The sequence below is a fragment of the Motacilla alba genome, chromosome 1 (assembly GCF_015832195.1).
Source record: "Motacilla alba alba isolate MOTALB_02 chromosome 1, Motacilla_alba_V1.0_pri, whole genome shotgun sequence".
NCBI lineage: Eukaryota > Metazoa > Chordata > Aves > Passeriformes > Motacillidae > Motacilla > Motacilla alba.
Window position 1 is genome coordinate 86,524,687 of NC_052016.1, and position 19,937 is coordinate 86,544,623.

The following is a 19,937-nucleotide window of genomic DNA, read 5'->3' on the forward strand; positions in this document are numbered from 1 at the left end:
ATGGTTTATTTTAGTGTTGACAGTGAAAGCCTTACATTGTGATATTTCAGTAAAGTATGTTGGTGTTTAGCAGTATTTCAAGGTACTTTTGGATATGTAAGTGCATGCATACCATATGGCATTTTGTAAGCAAGGGAATAATATTTTTCCTGAATTCTCTCTTTCTAGTTTTTATGCGTTTCGTTTTTAAAATGACTCTTTGATTCTAAATGTTAACAAAGTCGTTGGCATGAGCAATGGCACATTGTATTGCATTCCTGATTTCTGTGTAGGAAAAAGAATGTATTGCTTCATGTTCCTCATGCACATAAAAATTCTGACAGGGAATATTTCTTCAAGGTGTCTGCCATGCAGAATATGGACATATATAGAAAATCTTGGTTTGAATGCCTAACCAGCCATAAAAATAGTTTACAACATTCAGATTAATTCAATAATATGAGTGTGTAGGAAAAAAAAAAAAATTGTGTTAAAGACATTAAAAAACCCACTGAAAAACTGTTTCATTTTTGTAAGGTATTAAATAGTTGGGACATAAAATTCATCATCATCCATGCTAAAAATATCTCTTCAGTTTATATCACTCATGTTTTATATTATTACATCTCACTCTCTCTTTTGGGTTTGTCTATGCTTCTGTCTCAGCCTGAACTTCCTGAAATATCTTGCTGAACTGCTTATTCTTTTATCTTTCATTGTCCTCTTTTCATTGCTATTTTTCTACCACTGTTGCTGCCCAGGCAATCACAGTAAGGACATAAGCCCTTGCTAGTAAATCTGTCTTCAGAGCATTATAAGCTGGACTGTGTGGGGTCTGACAGTGAGCGCTGAGTGCCTGTAAGCATAAAGAAGGAAGACCAGTGTTTTCAGGTTAAATGCATGCTGAAATGAGAAATGTGAATGACAACCTAAATGATTTGAATAAGAATTGTTACTGGCCTTTTCCAGCCAGCAGAGACTGATTAATAGCTTGCTTTCCAGACCAGCTGCCCATGCAACGATAGAAAGACATGAGGTGAAAGCTATGATGAATTAGGGTACAACTGAATGAGATCCCATGGCCATGTTTCTGCATGATGGTAGTGAGTCATTCGCTTAAAAATTCAGCTGTCCATCAATGCAGTACCAAGAATAGAGACTTAATGTCTCCACAAAGACAGAGGTTGCAGGAAGACTCAGCATAGATTTCACAGCACTCTGCTTTTAGAAATTGATTCATATAATTATGGAATCACAGAACAGTTTGGGTTGAAGGGGACCTTTAAAGATCATCTAGTCCGAGCACCCCTGACATGGGCGGGGAACCTTTCACTAAGCCCAGGCTGCTCAGAGCCCCATCCAACCTGGCCTTGAACATTTTCAGGGGTGGGGAATCCACAGCTCTTGGCAACCTGTTGCAAGTCTCCACACCTTAATAATAAAAAAATCTCTTCCTTATGTCCCAGCTAAATCCATTATCTTTCAGTTTGAAACCATTACCCCTTGTTCTGTTACTACAGATCTTGGTAAAAAAAAATCTTTCTTGGTCTTTCTTATACTCCTCCTTTGTAATATTGAAAGGTCACAGTAAGGTCTTCAGAGCCTTCTCTTCTCCAGGCTAAACAATCTCAATGCTCTCAGCCATTTCTGATAAGAGGGGTTCTCCATCCCTCTGACCATTTTTGGGGATAGTCTCTGGACCTGCTCCAACAGATTCATGTCTTCCTTGTACTAGAGACCACAGAGCTGGACACAGTACTGCAGGTCTCACCAGAGGGGAGTGGAGGGGGAGACTCACCTTCCTTGACCTGCTTTCCAGGTCTTTCCTTCATGTTTCTTTTTCTGTGCCTCTGTCCATAGACTTAATATGCTAAGAGTGGAGAAGGTGTCTCTTGCAGCTTTTTTGAGATATGTTAGGTAGATATGTTCTACCTAATGGCCCTTTCCCTACTGTTCAGGTTTTTTAATTATGCAAGACTTTCACAGGTGTACTTCAGTGTTGATCCACAGAAGTATTTAACATCACATTTCCTTTGGCTTTGCTTGGTTCTTTGAGTCTTTCATGTGCAAGTTAAGTAGTTTTGGTGCGCACACATGACCAGAGAATCACTTTTGCTAGCTCAAGTCTTTGGCAATGCTGTGTTGCTTTTTTATGCCAGGCCTCATATTTACTCATCCTGTAACCTGGTGAGACATGCTTCTCTCTGCCCTCTGAGGTTATGGCTGAGCTGCTTGCTGCAGATGCGTCCTCAGGTTTCAAGTGGTATTTGTTTCCTTTCTGTGTCCAGTCATGTTTTCCAGTGATTTCATCATTGGCTGCTCCACCTCGCTGGGCCAACTATTGTCCATTAGGATTTTTTCTCTTTCAGGCTTGAGGGCAGGCAGACAGGAACTCAGAACAACAATAAAGATCAATTTGAAATGGATTTGATAATGCACTTAATTCCATTCGCTTCAGTTTGTTCTCTGGACAATTATTGGCCTAGCTATGAGTTCTTGTCACAGCCAAGTGGCAGCCATTAAAGGAATAAGACAAAATATTTGGGGTCCTCTGCGTACCGCAAGTTCCTGTAGAATTATGCTGAATAAAAACTCTGCAATGAAACTAAACCAAACAAAATAAGTAAGAAGTTGGTTGAAACTGGGATCACTAGCAAAGGCTTAAACTTGTAACAGGTAACTCATGCATAACAAGATACGTATACGTAACAAGACTCTTATGTATTTCTATGGATGTACCCATTTTGTATTATATCAATGTATCATTCTGTTCTTCAAATAGTGGGCCATCAATAAGAATATTAGCTTTGATAAGGCCTTTTAATGTTTATTCCTAAATGTTTTCACTGTCTTTAACAATAAGAAACAACTAAGACTGGTCATTCCAGTAAACCTTTTCTTTGTCACTTGTGACAGTGGAATACTTTAAGTCTGTTCTTTTTATTTTCAAGTGAGCAATTCCATTTTGATGACATTTTAACTAATTATTTTGGCCAGAGCACATAAAAATACAATCCTCACCAAAATGCAATCCTAACACTGTAGGGAATCTAGATGTGTCATGACACATCAAAGAGTAAATGCAGATTATCTTTTTTTGTTTGCTAATACCAATGCTTTTAGTTATCATCAGTTTGAAATTCTGGTTATACTAAAAAGGCTTCCAGAAGCTGGAGGAGTTGATTTATTCTTGGAGCAAATGCTGAGGTAATTTTTATTTCCCTCCTTACTCAGATTTGCCTTCACACCTCTCTCTTCTCTAAGTGTAAGAATACAGCCCAGCGAAAATTCTGCTTGAGATTTTATGGGAGGGGAAGTTAGTATTTTTTTTTTAGGAAATCCTCTAGTAAATTAATTTTTGCCACTCAGACACATCTTTTGTTGATTTCATCCTCTTGCATTCTCATGCCCAAATACAAGCATCAAAGTGTCTGCATATAATAGTTTGGTCAGGATTTCTTGTGTGTGACACAGAACATGGATAAGGGATGCCACCCATCAAGTTTTCAGTAGGTCTTTTTATTTTTGTAACTGACAATAACAAACTGGTCTTTAAATACATCTTTTATATATTCAAGACCCAAAAGTTAGGGTGATCCTTTTGACTCACAATTTTTCTTACTTTTATCTCTGTAAATTTGGGGCAAGTCCGGTACCTGTTGTCTGTGCTTCCTGATTTTTGACATTCTTAGTTCTTGACATTCTTAGTTTCTGACATGCTGTTCTTGTTGGGGTTATGAGGAAAAGAATGGCACGCATTTTTTTCTGTGTCTGCATTGACAACTTTTGTGTTGCGCACAGACACTTCGGCCAACAAGTCATCATGACATTCATCATATTGTTGTTCTGTGAGAGTGCAGACCTTTTCATTTTGATGAAATAATACATTTCTTAGTTTACTCCTGTGAATGTGTTGTGCAGGTCATGCATTTGACCTCATTCTGGGGTTTCTTCTGGCGCTTACACATTTTCATCCATGCATCATTTGCACCAGTATTAAGATTTCCAATGTTACTCTCTATGAATTGCCTGAGAACAAGGGAAAATATGGAGTTTATAAGGCATACATATACCTTAAGCCACAATTCCCAGCTTTCCAATGATTTCAACTTGAGACAGAAACTTCCATATCACATTCTTATAGTGATGGATTCTAGGATTGCACAGTCATCACCAGGATGTGCAATGGTAAAGCTCCCTTTCAAAGTCTGGTATAAGTTGCCCCTGATTGCCATGTTCCCTTGAATATAAATTTTTCATTACTATCCAGCCAGGCTAAATAATTGGATTCAGAAGAAGGTCTGCCTTTTTTTTTTTTTTTTTTAATATAGGCTATACAACAGGAAATGTAAAATCTTTCTTTTTTTATGAAAGTTCTGGGTCCATGCTGCAGAAATCATGAATGACATTTATTTTTGTCATCTGTTCAGTGGAGCAGAAGCGTGATATTTTCAGATAACATGTTCTTATGAGGACCAGTAAGACCATAACCATAGAAATGGGAGAGCTATGATTAATTATATGCTTCATTAAGCAAAGCTAAGTATGGTACAGTTGCTGTCAGACAATTTCCCTATTTCTTACACTAATGTTGAGCCACAGAAACAGAAGTATATAAGACATTTGTAGAACTCCCTAATATATGTAAAAAACAAATTAGGAAAGAAAAATAATACGTATCAATCTCCCAAACAAAGACAGATTTTGGCACTGACTGGTCGGAGAATTCAGAAATATGACTCCTGAGTCTACCATGGCTTTTCCAACTATATGGCACATAATTTTAAAGTCTTCAGCCACATAAATTAAAGCACTTTTTATGACCCATGATTCCAGAGACTACCCTTGCCTGACCACAGCTTGGCTCCACAAGGATACAGGAGTGCCTGTCTGGCTGCTGCCATCATGAGGATGTCCTTGATGCCTTAGGGCATGTCCAATGCCACAGGGCATCTGAATTGAACCTCTAATTTCTCTGAGGTTCCTACCATGTTAAAATAAAAGTTTAAATCCTATCCAACAGCTCTTTCATCTGTTCTATCAAAAAGTCTTCAGAGCAGGGACCGTATTCTTTTGATAGAGGAAACTGAAGAACATATAATTGTTGCAGAATTCAGTACTATACATAGATAGTGAATATACTAGATAGATAGAATCTCTATATATGTATTATTTAATAGAGAAATTTTATTATGGTATTTGTTATTGAAAAATGCAATTATTCTCCTGGCAAAAAAAAAAAAAAAAAAAAAACAAAACAAAAAACAAAACCACACACACAAAAAAATCCAGAAAACCAAACCAGCAGTTCATACACATTTACTGAGTAAAGCTGGTGCTAACAAAGGTGAAAATGATGGTATTAAACAGCTGAGAAGTCATAGTCTAACTGGAATAAAACTAATGTGAATTAGGGTTTTACTCTGACAATTCTAAGAGAAGAGTTAATGATTCAGTGCCTGTGTCCTTGTGTTTAACTGCTTCATCCTAGCTCTGAGGCACATCCAGGGGCAGAAACAGATAAATTTGGAAGGACCAGTAGGTATTAGATACAAGAGTGATGATTGCAGCTAGTACAGGTACTAATGGCATTGCATAGACTGTATTAAATTAATTTTATTTATTCTAATTTTTTAAAATGCACTACAGATTTATGTCCTGGTCACCCCGACATTTGTGTAGGTGTATGAAAAGTCAACACTTTACATAGATGCACAGAGAACTAAGTTTGTTTAGCTTTTCAGATAGCATAAAATATGATTCTGGTTTGCAAAAAGCATTTTAATTTAATCTTTCTGCTCAAATGAGCAATAAAGGAATTGCTAGTACATTAACATTTATGTTGATTAATAGATACTAATTTTGTGAATCCAAAAGGGGCCTTTCTGTTGAACCTCTTTTATTAGCCTATAAATAGCCATTACACTATTCCCGTGCTTCCCCTATGTTGAATTCTGTGCAGTTTGTGCAGCAAAAGCCTGTCCCTGAGCATGCCATGCTCTCAGAACTCCTAAGACGTGTAGCCCACGCCATCATCACTTGAACGTTGTTCCAATAGTCATCACCCTTGTTTGAAATGCTGGTTCATTTCTTACCTGATTTTGTCTCTATCAGATTTTCTCTCTTGTTTTGTCTTTCTCTGGTAGTTTGAGAATACCTGTTCTCACACCCTCTGATTTCCTCAGAACTTTTTATTACCCTTCCAAGTATTGCAAAAATCTCTTCAAACATGGATATCACGGAGTTGCAGGACTTTAACACCATCTCATCAATGCTCTAATTTTGTTCCTCCTCACTTTTCTCCATGTGGGTAGATGTGAGAATGACATTGGCCCTTTTTGCTGCGGTGTTTCACTTGAAGGTGCAACTGAACTGCCTGACTGTTGTGTTACTCTCACTGGAGCCACAGTCCACCTTCATTAGACTTAGACAAGACTAACTGACCTACTTTGAAAATGTAATAGACAGTCAGTATTTTAATTCACATTTATATTAGGTTTCTTCAGCTGCAGTTTTTACAACTGTTCTGGTCTTTTGATATTCAATAAAAATTAAAAAATAAAAATCGGTGTTCTAAGAACATTTTTAGCAGCTCGTTTAGCATATTTGGGCAGGGTAATGAAGCCTGCTCACCTAGAAATATTTCTTGTAGATATATGTGGTTTAATATTCTCTTATCTTAATAATATAATGGAAAGTCCTGGGATTAAAAAAAAATAAAAGTGGAAATCCTGTTTCTATTTAAATACAGAGAAAAATATTTGTTTCATTTTCTTTGGTGCTCTATATCAGGGATCCTGTGTTATGCTGCAATTTTTCATATTCTTATTACACTTCTAAAACTTTTTTATTTTTCCTCCATTTAAAATACATTATATTGTATTAGTTTGAGGAACTTCTGTTTCTGAGGTGCCAAATTTTGCTTGGGTCTGGCCTCAGTTTGCCCTTCAGGAACATCATCTGTTTGTAATAGTTAGTCTGTAAATAAAAACCAGCTTCCTCTGTAATGGTTGCTTCACCTTTTCATTGCGTACCACCCCTGTGGTGGTGTTTTTTTTTTTTTTACAAAATGATTGTGCAGGTTTTTGGGGAACACCAACAACAGCTGCATGAGTAATCCTAAACCAAAATTTCCTACAACACAATTTCAATTCCAGGTATGGCAAGAAATAATTCATCATGGTGCCCAGTTTGTTTTAGGTTGATTTGGGTTACAATGAGCCCCTGCTAGTCATCTCCTGCATCTTGCTTTTTTTTGCTGAATTCATATTTCACATTTAAATCTTGTGGTTATTTGAGTTAAAATTCTAAGCAAAATGAAAGAGTATTTGACACCATCTTTTTTGTCTTCTTTGCCTCTCCCACATCAAAGTCTTCATTCTTTGAGATAATTTTTTAAAACATTGTTGATTAATTAAAGTTCATTACCACAGCTTTTTATGAATAAGCATTTGCAATGCAATTTTTTTGTGATTTTAACAATTCTATTCTATTAGGTCTGAAATAGTGATAGACCAACACTTCTCAGTATATATGCTTAATCTGTGTAGTTAGGGGTAAAGAAAAATCTCTAATTGAAGAACTCCAGCCAAAATCAATTGCTTAACATGATAAAATATTGATTTAGTTATTCAGATTACCCCTTTATTCTATGATTTGCAAGGAGAATATTCACAACTCGACCATGTAAAACAGCTGTTCTCAGGCTACCACACTCACATGAGATAGCTTAGATTTAACAAGCAGTAGGCTGAACACTTGTACGCTTGCCACCTCAATGGATGAGGCATCCAAAAAGCTGCAGCTGCCCAAGCTGGTGTCAGCTAGGAACAAATATTAATTTTTTTTAAAATGGGTAATTTGAGACAAAAGAATCCTTTGTGTTTTGAAGATTTATACGGCATAAAGGAGGAGAGAAATTTCCTTTACAGAAAAGTGCAAGTCAAATTTTATGTGGTAAACTGCAAGCTCTGTTTGCTGCAAATTTATAGATTATTCATTACCTTTTTATTTGACTTGTGCAAAGGATTTACAGATATGATCAGTCTCTTCATTCAGTAACACATAATGACTGAGAGAAAAATGTCTTAAAATTATTTTCTCAGTGAAATTGCCATGGATTTCTTACTATTCACTGCTAAAAGAGTAGAGGGGTTTGTATCTTCAGAAATAATTTTCCAGCAGTGGCATCCAGTTGTATATTTGCTCTTAATTAGCTGAGTTAAATGGAGTTCTAATCTCTATGTTACTAATTAAAAATAAATACAGTCAATAAAAATAATCTGACAGAAGCTTTATTTTAGTTAGTTTATATAAACAATTGTATGACATCTCTCTGGAAGGGGCATATGGAAAAGTACATATGCTTGTTTTCTACCTCTTGTATTTTGGGTTGTCATATAGTTGCTCTTGTTTCCCAGTCTGACACAAAAGTTCAAGTAGCATCAAACTATTATCATTGCTAGTTATCAATTTTTAGAAGTGTGTAGAAATACTGTCATAAAAAGACTGTGTTGTCATTAACTTAACCTTTAATATGATAAATATGGTCAAAATATAACAGACATCAATAATGTAATATGCTAAAAACACCTCAAAGATCAATACAGAGTTTGGGATACAAAAATTAATTTGAATTTTTAGATGCTGGAAATGACAGCTCCAAGACTTTGGAGCTCCCAGTATTTTTGTAATTAAAATTTGTAAAGTATTTGACTATCAGTAAACTTGAATGAATTTCACTTCCAGCAAACTACCAATGTTGCCTCTCAGTTTACAAGATGAAATTGCACTGGAGGCTCATGAGAAATCCACTAATCAGGAAAACCAAATAGCTCGTTTGCTTCCCTGCATCCTACAGGTGCACGCTTTGCTGGATACTCCTACTGCTTGTTCCCTTCTTCCCAGTCCATGCTCCCAAATTATCTCAGTCGCTTCATTTCTACTCTGTTGCCCTGCATAGAACATAGGATTGGGCAAAAGTCACTGGTATGTGTTTGCTCCCCTGGTAACTAATTAGCTAAGGAATTATTGTCTCTGATGCAGAAATATTATTCAAAGCTGAAAAATTCTGGCTGGGAGACATTTCTTACTTCTTTTTTTTCTATTCTCCATTCCTATATTCTTGTCTATATTTTTTGGCACTTTTCCCTTCTTCCTGGCCAAATTTTCTACTCAGTTTATTATTCAACATATTTTCAATTTTTTATTAATCTTTTTAAAAATATATTTTTTAAAATTCTATTAATATTTTCTTTCCCCTCCCTTCTTTAAAGTGTGAGTTATGGATTCTAGTGTCTATTTCTCACCCACCTTCTAGGGTTTCTTTGACCTATCCCTCACTTGTTTTCTGCACATCATTAGGGCACCCTTTTTAACACAAGAAGGAGAGAACTGCAGAAGGTCGTCCTGCTGGGAAGCTGTGCTGTCCACCCATCAGTCTGTCTATCCCATAGCACACACTCCATACTGAAGAGGTCTGACGCTTTGACCACAGTCACAGATTTCTGCAACCACAGTGACAGGTTGCTGCTTATCCTGCTCATAACCAACCTTGGTGTCATTACAGGCCACGGTATCTGCTCATGTGGCCGATGCATTTGCCAGGATGGATGGTTTGGAAAGTTGTGCCAGCACTCAAGGAAGTGCAACATGACGGAGGAGGAGAGCAGAAGCCTCTGCGAGTCAGCGGATGGCATATTGTGCTCCGGGAAGGGTAAGATCTGGCAGCTGAGCTACCCTGTGTCAGTGCCTGACAGAGGAAAATAATCACGTTCTGGAAGACTAATGTGCACGGCAGGGGGTTGTTGTTCAGCAACCCTCTCTTTCAAAGGCACTCATTATTAAAGGCATGTTAAAGGATGCTCTGTAATGCACTTGCATCCATTTGGTCAGACACCCACCCCAGCCGTACACGTTCAGCAGCGTTGCTCTCCTATGCAATTTGTCAGTAGCATATAATTTCCTGTATGTGTTTAGCTGATGGTCTGTGCGGAACAGCTGTACATTATAAACTGGCTGCTAGTGCTCCTTCCACTTTGGGGAAAAAGGGCACTACCCACAGTAACACTCAGGTGGGGAAGATGGCAAATGTAATTTATTGGACAACAGTATGTGGAGGAAAATGTATAAAAGCAATTTGGTACCCTTAATCCCTCTGCTCCCCAAAACAGCTGCAAAGGAAAAGTAGACGTCTGCAACCCCCACAAATGAATCCTACAAACTTTCTCATTTACTAATTTTCATTCATCTGGTTGCATCAGCTTGAGTTCAGCTCTAAAAAAATTGCCACAGGGAAGAATAAAAGTTAGAAAATCTTGATAATTATCTGAAATTATTCTCTGAGGTTCTTACTTGCAGTCTTTCAGGCTAGGAAATTGCATTAATGGGAAGAGGGCTTTTTAGCTCCCCTGTAGTGCAAATTGCCTGTTTTTGTATATAATATGTCTGAAGGAGAATAGAAAAAAAAAAGAGACTGGTTGGAGGCTAGAATGCACTCAATCCAGACTCCGTGTGTCATTTCCTATATTTGTATGTCCCTTGCATAGACAGGAAAGAAATCTGCCAGCTGGAAAAACCAGTTAGGAACCCTCTACATCAGGCAGATTTCCAGTTTTCCCTTTGGTAACTTTTATTTCAGTGCAGAGGAAATTTAAATGGGGTTTCCAGTCCAGGCTTCATCTATCTGTATTATCACTTATCAGAATTCTCCCTATTGGACCATTTAATTTTGTTTTGGGGCTTTTTCCCCCTCAGTTGATGCAGTGTCATAAAAAATGAGAAAGTTGCACTGTTTCTTTATTTTTTCCAGATGGGACTATCTTTAAATTAGTATATGTGCAAGAGTGAGTGAGTTAAAGAAATGAGAAATGGAAATTACTCTGTTTTACTGCAGAAGTTAACCTTTTCTCTCTTAATGTGTGCCTCACTGAGATTTTTTTATATAAACCAGGAAGATGAAGAAATGTGCTTGGTATCAAAAAAATGCACTATATAAGATTCTGTGTAAGTATAAACATGAAAAATGATGTTGATTTTTAAAATATTCATATTATCTGCTATCTTTTTCTAAGGATGGCTGAGAGCTATTTATTCCAGCCTGTGGGTCTTACTGTAAGAACAATTAGCTTTGAACATGTGTTGCAAGGTTATCATTTACTTTGAGGCTTTGGGAGTAGATAATCCATCAGGAATTTGCAGAGATATCAAGGATATTTTACTTCTGTTGGCTGTGCTGCTGGGGCATGGCTTGGGATCTGGTCACTTTCATAATCTCTAGCAGCCTGAAATGTGCTCTAATGTTGTCCTTTCCAAACTGATCCATTCTGTAATTCTGTGACCCTAAATCCATACTCAGCAACAGTGGTGAGTTTTTTGGGTTTTGTTTTGTTTTGTTTTGTTTTTTGGGTTTTTTTGGTCAAGTTTCTTTGGCCCCTGAGCACACATTAGAGAAATCACCTCTGTAAGACACATCTATCTCCTGCCCCTTCTCTGGGCAGGATGGGGATCACAGGCAAAGACAGTCTAATTATAAATTATATATATTAGATTATTATAAATTTTCTGGCTATGCTATTTCCCCCCCTTCTTTTCCTTGTTTTTTTTTTTTTTTTCAATCTATTCTTGAGGCTAAGATATGTATCTGGAAATTATGTCTTACTGGATATTCATAGTTTAAAACACCGTTCATAGATAGTGAAGCACTATCCAGGAACCAAAATGGCAAATTTTTCTTTCTGATTCATTACAGTGAGATAAAAAAAATAGTGATTACTGGTCAAATGAAAGGGAATTTCAAACCTGTGCACTAATGGTGGTTTTTCCATTTTTGTTGGAAACCTAGCCATGATATGCAAGTGCTAAAATGGACTGAGGATAGCTTGAGTTTCTGTATGTAGGTTTTAACAGACTGTGAAGAGTCCTGGTTTTCAGCAGATAACTGCTGAGCACTATCAGAAAATTGCACTCTGCTAATATAAGCAAAGTTGGGCATCCACATTCCTAGGCTGTTTTCAGAATCTTGGCTTGCTGACTGTGCCACCTGTAGCTAAAACTCTTCCCAAGGCAAACAGCAACACCCACCACGCTGCTGCCTCCCTGGCAGTAAAGATAGGGCTGTACATGGTGACTGTAACGGTGCAGGCTGTGGGCAAGGTAATGAGCCAAATCCCATCCGAGAGGATCTGGCTGGGATCCCAGGAAACACCCTGCAACTCATTAGACTCAATTAAACTCAGGAGCCTCCCAGAGCAGTATGCCCTGTTCAGGGAAAAGACTCGATACATTCGTTTCCCTAACAGATTTTGCATTTTGGAGCCTTATCTTCCTTGCTTGACTTGGTGTTAAATTTGCTGTATCTTCTGCAAAACAGTTTTAAACATCGTGGGCATCCCTCAGTTGCAGGATCAGTGCTTGCTGATGCAGAATCACTTCAGGCTTCTTACAGTGTATACTCTTAATAACTGTTGTAGTTTCACCAAGATTCTCATAGCATTCCTCATTATTTTCAGATGCCAGTACCTTGCAGTTTGTATGAACAGAGGTATTTGGTTTAAATTACCCTCAAGTATATCTTAGTGTACCTCTTACAGAGCAACTGTGTGATATGTCTGCTATCCTCCACTGCCTCCTTATACAACACCATTTTTGATGCTTGTAGGGAGTGTCAGTATTTTCTATGCCAGTGGCCCTGTAAGCAATACTCAGAACCCACAGAAAAAGTAGATGCTTAATCAAATACTTCCATCCTCAAATGCTCTAATCACTAGCTCTTCCTGAATATATTTACATGTTCCATATGTTACAAGTCAAAGCATTTCCCTAAAATTAGGCAATGAGTTAATTTTTGTGAATTTGAAATAAGCATTAAATTACATATTTAATTACAAATTAGATACTCTGCTGAGGATCTTCTGAAGTTTTCAAGAATTGAGCTTCAGTATTTATGGGAAAAGCAATGGAAAATTGGTTGCTATCAACAGATGCAACTTTTTTTCTCTAAGTGTATTAGGATTATTATTATGGATTTTATTCAGAGGTCACTGAAATAAGTGGGAAGATGGAAAAGCACGATTTTATAAGCTTTGGCTCAGGCCCTGTTGAGTAACCCATGAATTCTGTTTAGGTTATATTCTGACATAACCAAGCTTCCTTCCATAGATTTTTTCTGTAATAAAGCATTTAACATATTGGTGACTTTTTAATGGAATGATTCTGGAAATATTGCAGGAGGTTAGGATTTTCAAGTGAATTGAACTAATTTATAAGCATCTTCTGTAAAAGGACAACAGCTTCTTTGGTGAGATTTTTTAAATCAGCCCCTCACAGCTGAAAATTTTACACATATTCTTTGCTATAATTTATCTGTGTTTTTTAATTACTTTTTTAAACATTGATTTCTGCTGTTACCCCTTCTTAGGGCTAGATCTACAAAAGGATTTTTGCTTAGCATTTAGTAAGGTCCCCACTTCAGTGTTTACATGTCTGAAATCTGCACAAGGCCAGGCTGCTGAAGATGAGATCTGTAAAAGCCAAATCTCTTTAGCCAAATGCTGGAGTCATTCAGGGGGAATTATCATCTCCTTGTGGCATTTCTGGTTGCAGAAAAGCCTCTTGCACACACTTCTCAGGCTTCCTGACACATGATTGTCCAGGCACACCTCACTTTCCACAGCTGAGAGCCACGAACCTTCTCCTGAGGGTAAGGATGTCTCAGGGTCTTCTCTTCAAGGCAGGTTTCTGGTGCTGTGTGGGTTATGGAATCACCTGAATTTGACCACACAGTCCCTGCTTTGCCTATAAGGGTATGGCCTGACTTCCTCAAGGAGAAGGAGAGCAGCTTGTCCTAACAAGGGGTGTTAGGGCACACTGCAGGTACTAGCCAATTGTTGAGCTGCCATTACATGCACAAACTCTTTCTGACCTAGGGCAAATGTTCAGTAAGTCCATGGGAGGTGGAGAAGCTTCATTCGTGGTGGTGAGGATTTTGGGTGTCTATAGATGTTAGTCTTGGGCACTGCTGCTCCTTTGTGAGCTCACCCCTAAAAGCTTTAGATGAGGAGGGCTATTTTCTTCCTGAATGTGATTTTACTGCCTTCAATAACAATGGGTTGGAGATAATTTGAGCTTTGCCAGTAAAAAAAAAAAAAAAAAAAAAAAAAAAAAAAAAAAAAAAGCTGCTGGGGAGAGAAGCCCTGATTGTAGAAAGAAAGCTTCAAAACATGAGTCCTGATTAATTGAAATAGCGGGATCAAAGCTATTAGTAGTAACATCCCATCATACTCTAACTCATGCCAAAAGAATCCTTTCATTCAAAAGGCTTTTAGCTTGATTATTTTCTTTTATGCAAGAGCCTCTTAGGCAGCAATTTTGTGCACATGCACATGTGCGTATGTGTGCATGTGTGTGACTTGGGTTGTTATTTTCTAGTCTGAATGTGCCAGTACTCTTTGACTGTGAGTAATAATTTTTGTGATTTCAGGCTCCTGCCACTGTGGAAAGTGCATCTGTTCACCCCAGGAGTGGTACATTTCGGGTGATTTCTGTGAATGCGATGACAGAGACTGTGACAAACATGATGGTCTCATTTGCACAGGTGCAGTACAGGCTAACACTTAATTGCTTCAGGAAACAGACTGAGTTGATGGGAATTATGTTAGACAAAGCCCAGCTCCTCCTTTCCCCACTGATGGACAAAGCACATTTGCTGGTTATTCAAACCTGCTGGAATTGTTTCTTCATGCAGTGCAATGATCAACTTAAGGTTTCAAAACAACAGTTAAAAGCCTGAGTATGAATTTTAATAAGTAAGCCAGCTATGGAATCTATCAACAATTCTCTCTGCAATAGACTGCAAGTTACTGGTTTTTGGCAAGGAACACAGTGTCATCTTTATGGTTTCCTTAGCCTTTGTTCTTGTACTGGACATTCCATGTGTGTAATGCTTTTAAGTCACAGACGAAATTCACTGGTGGGTTAGTAAAATAGATTTTTACAGGTTAAGGGCATAGTTGTGTGGGTTAAGAGAGCTTCCTAGCAATCAGACAATTGTCGGTGGGAGGCTGGAATAGCTGATAGCTTTTCTTGTGATGTGATGGTAAATGATTCAAGCAGCTTCACCTTAACATTGTCTGAGTATGCAGGTGGCAGATGTCGATAGAAATGGGCAGGCTGCCAACAAACCCTTGTGACAAGCATAGTGACAAGAAGCAGCATGGGAATTGCTAAATTAACTCACTGGCTGCTTCCTGTTACAAATCTTAATTTTAGAAAATCTTTGCTGAGCAATTATTAGATGTGGAAGAACTCTGCAAGCCAATTAGAGTGAGAGTGGGAAGACTGACACCAGTAAATTGTGCCTTTCAGCTAGCCCTGTTAGCAAGGGTCATTTTCTGGAGGCAACTAGCCAGTATAGCAGGAACAGGAGCCTTATCTGTAGCTCTAATGCCTAATCATGGATCTTCATAAAGTCAGAAGGAAGAGGAGTCTACATGAATACAAAGGTTATAGAGGTCTCAAAGTGAGCATCCAAAGGTCATAAAAAATATTTAAATAAAATTAATAGATGGGTCTCAACTGTTCCACTGCTGCAAAATAGGGCAAGGACATTTTCCACTTAATACAGAGTTTGAGATAGGACTTATTTGTATAGCACTTTTGAGATTTTAGGTTTAACATTTTTCATGCTCAAAGCCATGGTTTAATTGCTATTCTGTTGATAGCTTTTAATGGCTTTTTCTTTATGAATAATAGTTAATCTTGTTTTTCTTTGTACCTGGAGGCACAGTGTGAACACTTAGCCTCACCAGCTGGGTACAAACACTGGTGTACAAAATTACACTTCACCATACACAATTTCAATATTTGCAATATTGCTGATGGAATTATTGAGAACATGCTATTAATGCCATGTAAGTATAGGTGTGGGGTGGCTTCTTAATGCAGTGGTACAGTAATTGCTTCCTTCCAAATGAAAAAGGGGACAATAGAGGAACAATACATCTACTTTAGCATAGCTTTTTACTTCCCATAAAACACATTTTTAATGTAGTACATTTCAATTATTATAATTGTCCTTTATTCATTCTATTCTATTCTAGGTAACGGTGTTTGTAGCTGTGGAAACTGTGAGTGCTGGGAAGGATGGAATGGAAATGCTTGTGAAATCTGGCTGGGGAGAGAATACCCTTAATGGAGGATGTCAAAGATTGAGGAGGGTTTTTTTTGTTTGTTTTTCTTTAGGCTGCTAGGACATTTAATTTCAGAAGTATCTGGGTGTGGGTATGCATGAACACACACATACATGGTTGTAAATACCTTAGAACACATTTGAGGATCTGCTCCTTAAAGAAATGCATCAGAAAACTAAACAAGGGTGCACGACAGCCCAAGCTCTAGAGGGTGAAGTCATAAAATACTGGCCCTATGGAACTTCTCCAGAGATTTTTTGTAAATTCAGTGGAACTGATATTACATCTGTAATGACTATTTCTTTGAGCAGCCTGAGGCAAATGTATAAGAAGACCCTTTTTTAAATATTGTTTACTTGGTTGTCATGTCTCCTTGTCAGTATGCAACAATTCACCTGTAGAAGAGTAGCACTAGTGGAATATTGCCAAATAATCAGTTTGATTTGTTTTATGGTATTTGAAAAAATACAATATTTGGCCCTTTTTTTTCTTTCCAACAATCCTGATTATGAGCCAACTCATAAATTGAGAGAAACTGTAAAGAAGCGTATAAAAATATTAATTATTTTTTATTTGGTCAGTTGTGTAACTGAGGTCCAATTTCGTGACACTCATAGACTGAAGACCCAAAATGTTTGAATGGGAACCTTTTCCACAGGAGAACTTTTAGTTTCTGTGGTTGATATGTCAGTAAGTTGGTTATCTAATCTACATGTTACAATACTTTAAAATACATAACCTATAGAAACATATGGAGTGACACTAATAAAGATATAAAAGTATGATTGGCTATTTTGCATATATATTCTGCAACTCACATGTACTTCTCTTGTACTGTTCTACGTATCTACAGCTGCCTTCTACGTGTACGGCACATGAAATTTTTTGTATTAGTAACTTTTAGGATTTTACACTTAGAAATCACTGTTCAGGACAGATTGCCCTGTCACACATGGAATTTACTGAATTTAACTGCTTTTGTAGAAGTGGGGAACCTGAACATCAACCGACTTGAAAAATCATCTGTGATACGCAGTAGCTTGGTCTCAGCCAAAGATGTTTGGTCAATGTCAACAAAGAAATTAAAGTTTTAGTACAGTAAATACAAACAAAGCAGTGGTATGAACAAAAATTTTATTTTATTTTCCAATGGTGAAATGCTGCTCAGTGTGAAATTCACATTGAGTTATGAACGATGCACAACTATTGGGACTTCCCTAACTTATTTACATATGAGTCTCTTATTTTTTTTTTTGTACATGTAGATTTGGCAGCCCTTGAATTCTTTAGAGCAAAAAAAAAAAAAAAAAGAAATATACATTTTAGTTTCAAAGTGGTTTACATTTTGTGAAACCATGATTGAGCAAGAAATTGATTAAATGGCTCAAAATTACTTATTTTAGATACCAAACTTTAACATTGTGGTTTAGGTGCCAAGGTCCTGATTTTTGAAGAGGTGCATGACTCATAAATAATGGAACTATGCTATGTGTTAACAAAAAAAATGTATTTCCATTATTAGTCTAGAAATTACTTTTCTTTTAGAAAGGGCAGTTTTGAAATAGGAAAATGCAATGGTACAGAACATGGGAGAGAATGCAAAATTTCAAAATAATTTATTTAACTGCTTTATTTTTCCCCCGTCCCATATAGCTTGCTCTTTACCTACCACTTTTTTTCCCTCTCAACCTGGATTCTTTCTTTCTAAAAATGAAGCTTGTGAAGCCTATGTTCTCAGGGAACACCATTACCAAACATCCAACTTATATATAAGCTATGCAGATAAATAACTAGACATACATCCCAAAGCTGCTAGCTACTCTCTCACCAAATAACCAAAGTATCAGGCAGAGTTCTAAACTGTATTCATAATGCATAAAGAATCCTCAAAGTAAAATTCATCTTCAAATTTTAATTTATATTTTATACTTAAAACCCTAAAACTCCATGGAGCTCAACAGGAATATTTTTGTAAGTTTTAGCATATATGCATTTTGCCAACCAACCATAGTGTCTGGAGAGCACAAATTGTTGATTTTATTTATATTTATGAATAATGAATACCGCTGACCTGAATCATCTCATAATCACTGGGTTTTTTGCATATACATTCATCTGCTGAATCAGAGTGTAAACAATGAAGGATACAAAGTTTTTCTTGCTTTCCTTCCATTTATACTTAGTACTGTATTAAGAAAATACTAGATAACCAAAACTCTGTTCTCATGTCAGTAGATGCTTTTGACTTGTTTCATGGCATCAAAACATTTATACATACTATAGATCAGCTGTGGTATTTCAGGTACTCATTCATATATAAAAGAACAATTCTTAGGTGGTTCCAGTGTCATATTTGATGCATTTTTGTCATTTGCTTTAATTTTAAATTTATATACCTAGAGAGTATAAAGTAATTTTTACTTTGTTTTTTTTCTACCAATCAGCTCCAACCTTTTTGACTACTAGATGGATTATGTAGCCATAGCATTTCAAAAAGGGTTATCCAAGTTGTTTTTAACTTACATTTAAAAAATCAGAATGTCTAAGACAGCTTCTCTCTGTGGTTCCTTTAAATGCAATTCTCAAACAAAATAGTGCTAATATTATAAACCTTAAAGTATTAACTAAGACTACTAAAAATGGAATGTGCACATTAATTCTTTTCCAATTTTTTTTTCGTTTCCTATAATGTTGCTTGAACATTTCCCCTGGTCTTCATGCTGAGGTAACTGGTGATGTGACCCCCAGTATATCTGTTTTGTGGCTCATTTCCTCTCTAGAAAAATGAAATCGGAAGGAATAGGATTATTATTCCACATATTTGAATATAATAGCAGTATTAATAATTTTTTTTAATCTTTTTCCCTTATGTCGTTCCCTGTGATGGAATTCCAGATACATAAACTGTAAATGCAGGAAGAGGCATAAGGAAGTGAAACTTAGTACTTGATTTTTCATTGCTAGTGACTGTAAAACCTGCTTCCAGGCCTGTGGCAGAAGGCAAAACAAAATTGGCTAAAAGGGGACTTTTTACTGATTAGATGGTTAAACCTTATAAACAAAAAGATATTAAAGCTTTGTTTTCCTCTTATGTGAGAAAGAACACAATCCAGAAGTGTGCCAGTGCTTCTATAATAGACTTGCAGGATTACGCCTATTGTGTATAACATATCTGTAATATTACCTATAAAAACCTGTGGATTGATTTGCTTCTATAATTTATTAACCTGCTTGTGATCCCTTTTTTTTTCCCCCCACTGGCTATATTCTTTCTTAGAAACATATAGATGAATTTAATCATGTACCTGCTCTCACTTTTCTGATATATTGCCCTTGCTTCTTTGCAGAATCATTTTGTAGCTAAGTGGTAGATGATTCTGGGATGAAGAAAGCAAAGTTGAATATTTCTGTGACTACAAAATTGAACAAAAAATTATTACATCTTTAAAAATAAGTCACAGCATTTGCATTAGTCATCACAGAAAAAAACCCTGTTATTAAACATTTTAGAATGCATTGCAGGAAATTGGAATTTATCTAAAGGGCCATTTAAAAGAAAGAGAACCTTCTTATGTAGTCTAATTTTGCTTCCATTCCCATTTGAATGTAGCTGAATAATGTATTCTTTATAGCAATAAACAGATGGATCATCATGATACGCTTTTACTGCACGGACCAAACTGTCTGCTTTCATACCTCATTACTTAAACTAGTTTTAAACCAAGCCAAAAAGTTTCCCAATGTATATATAATATATATATATATATATAT

General features: G+C 36.7%; 1 protein-coding gene across 2 annotated transcripts in view; it reads left to right on the plus strand.

The window, feature by feature from the left end:
• The window catches only part of ITGBL1 (integrin subunit beta like 1), a 130,217-nt gene extending 110,393 nt beyond the window's left edge, over positions 1 to 19,824 (plus strand). For both annotated transcript variants that reach the window (XM_038127221.1, XM_038127212.1), the window contains exons 9-11: positions 9,548 to 9,694; positions 14,459 to 14,572; positions 16,077 to 19,824. In XM_038127221.1, coding sequence (XP_037983149.1) covers positions 9,548 to 9,694; positions 14,459 to 14,572; positions 16,077 to 16,168 — 353 coding nt within the window. In that variant the 3' untranslated portion in view covers positions 16,169 to 19,824. The remainder of the gene's footprint in view (positions 1 to 9,547; positions 9,695 to 14,458; positions 14,573 to 16,076) is intronic.
• Positions 19,825 to 19,937: the final 113 nt, after the last annotated feature.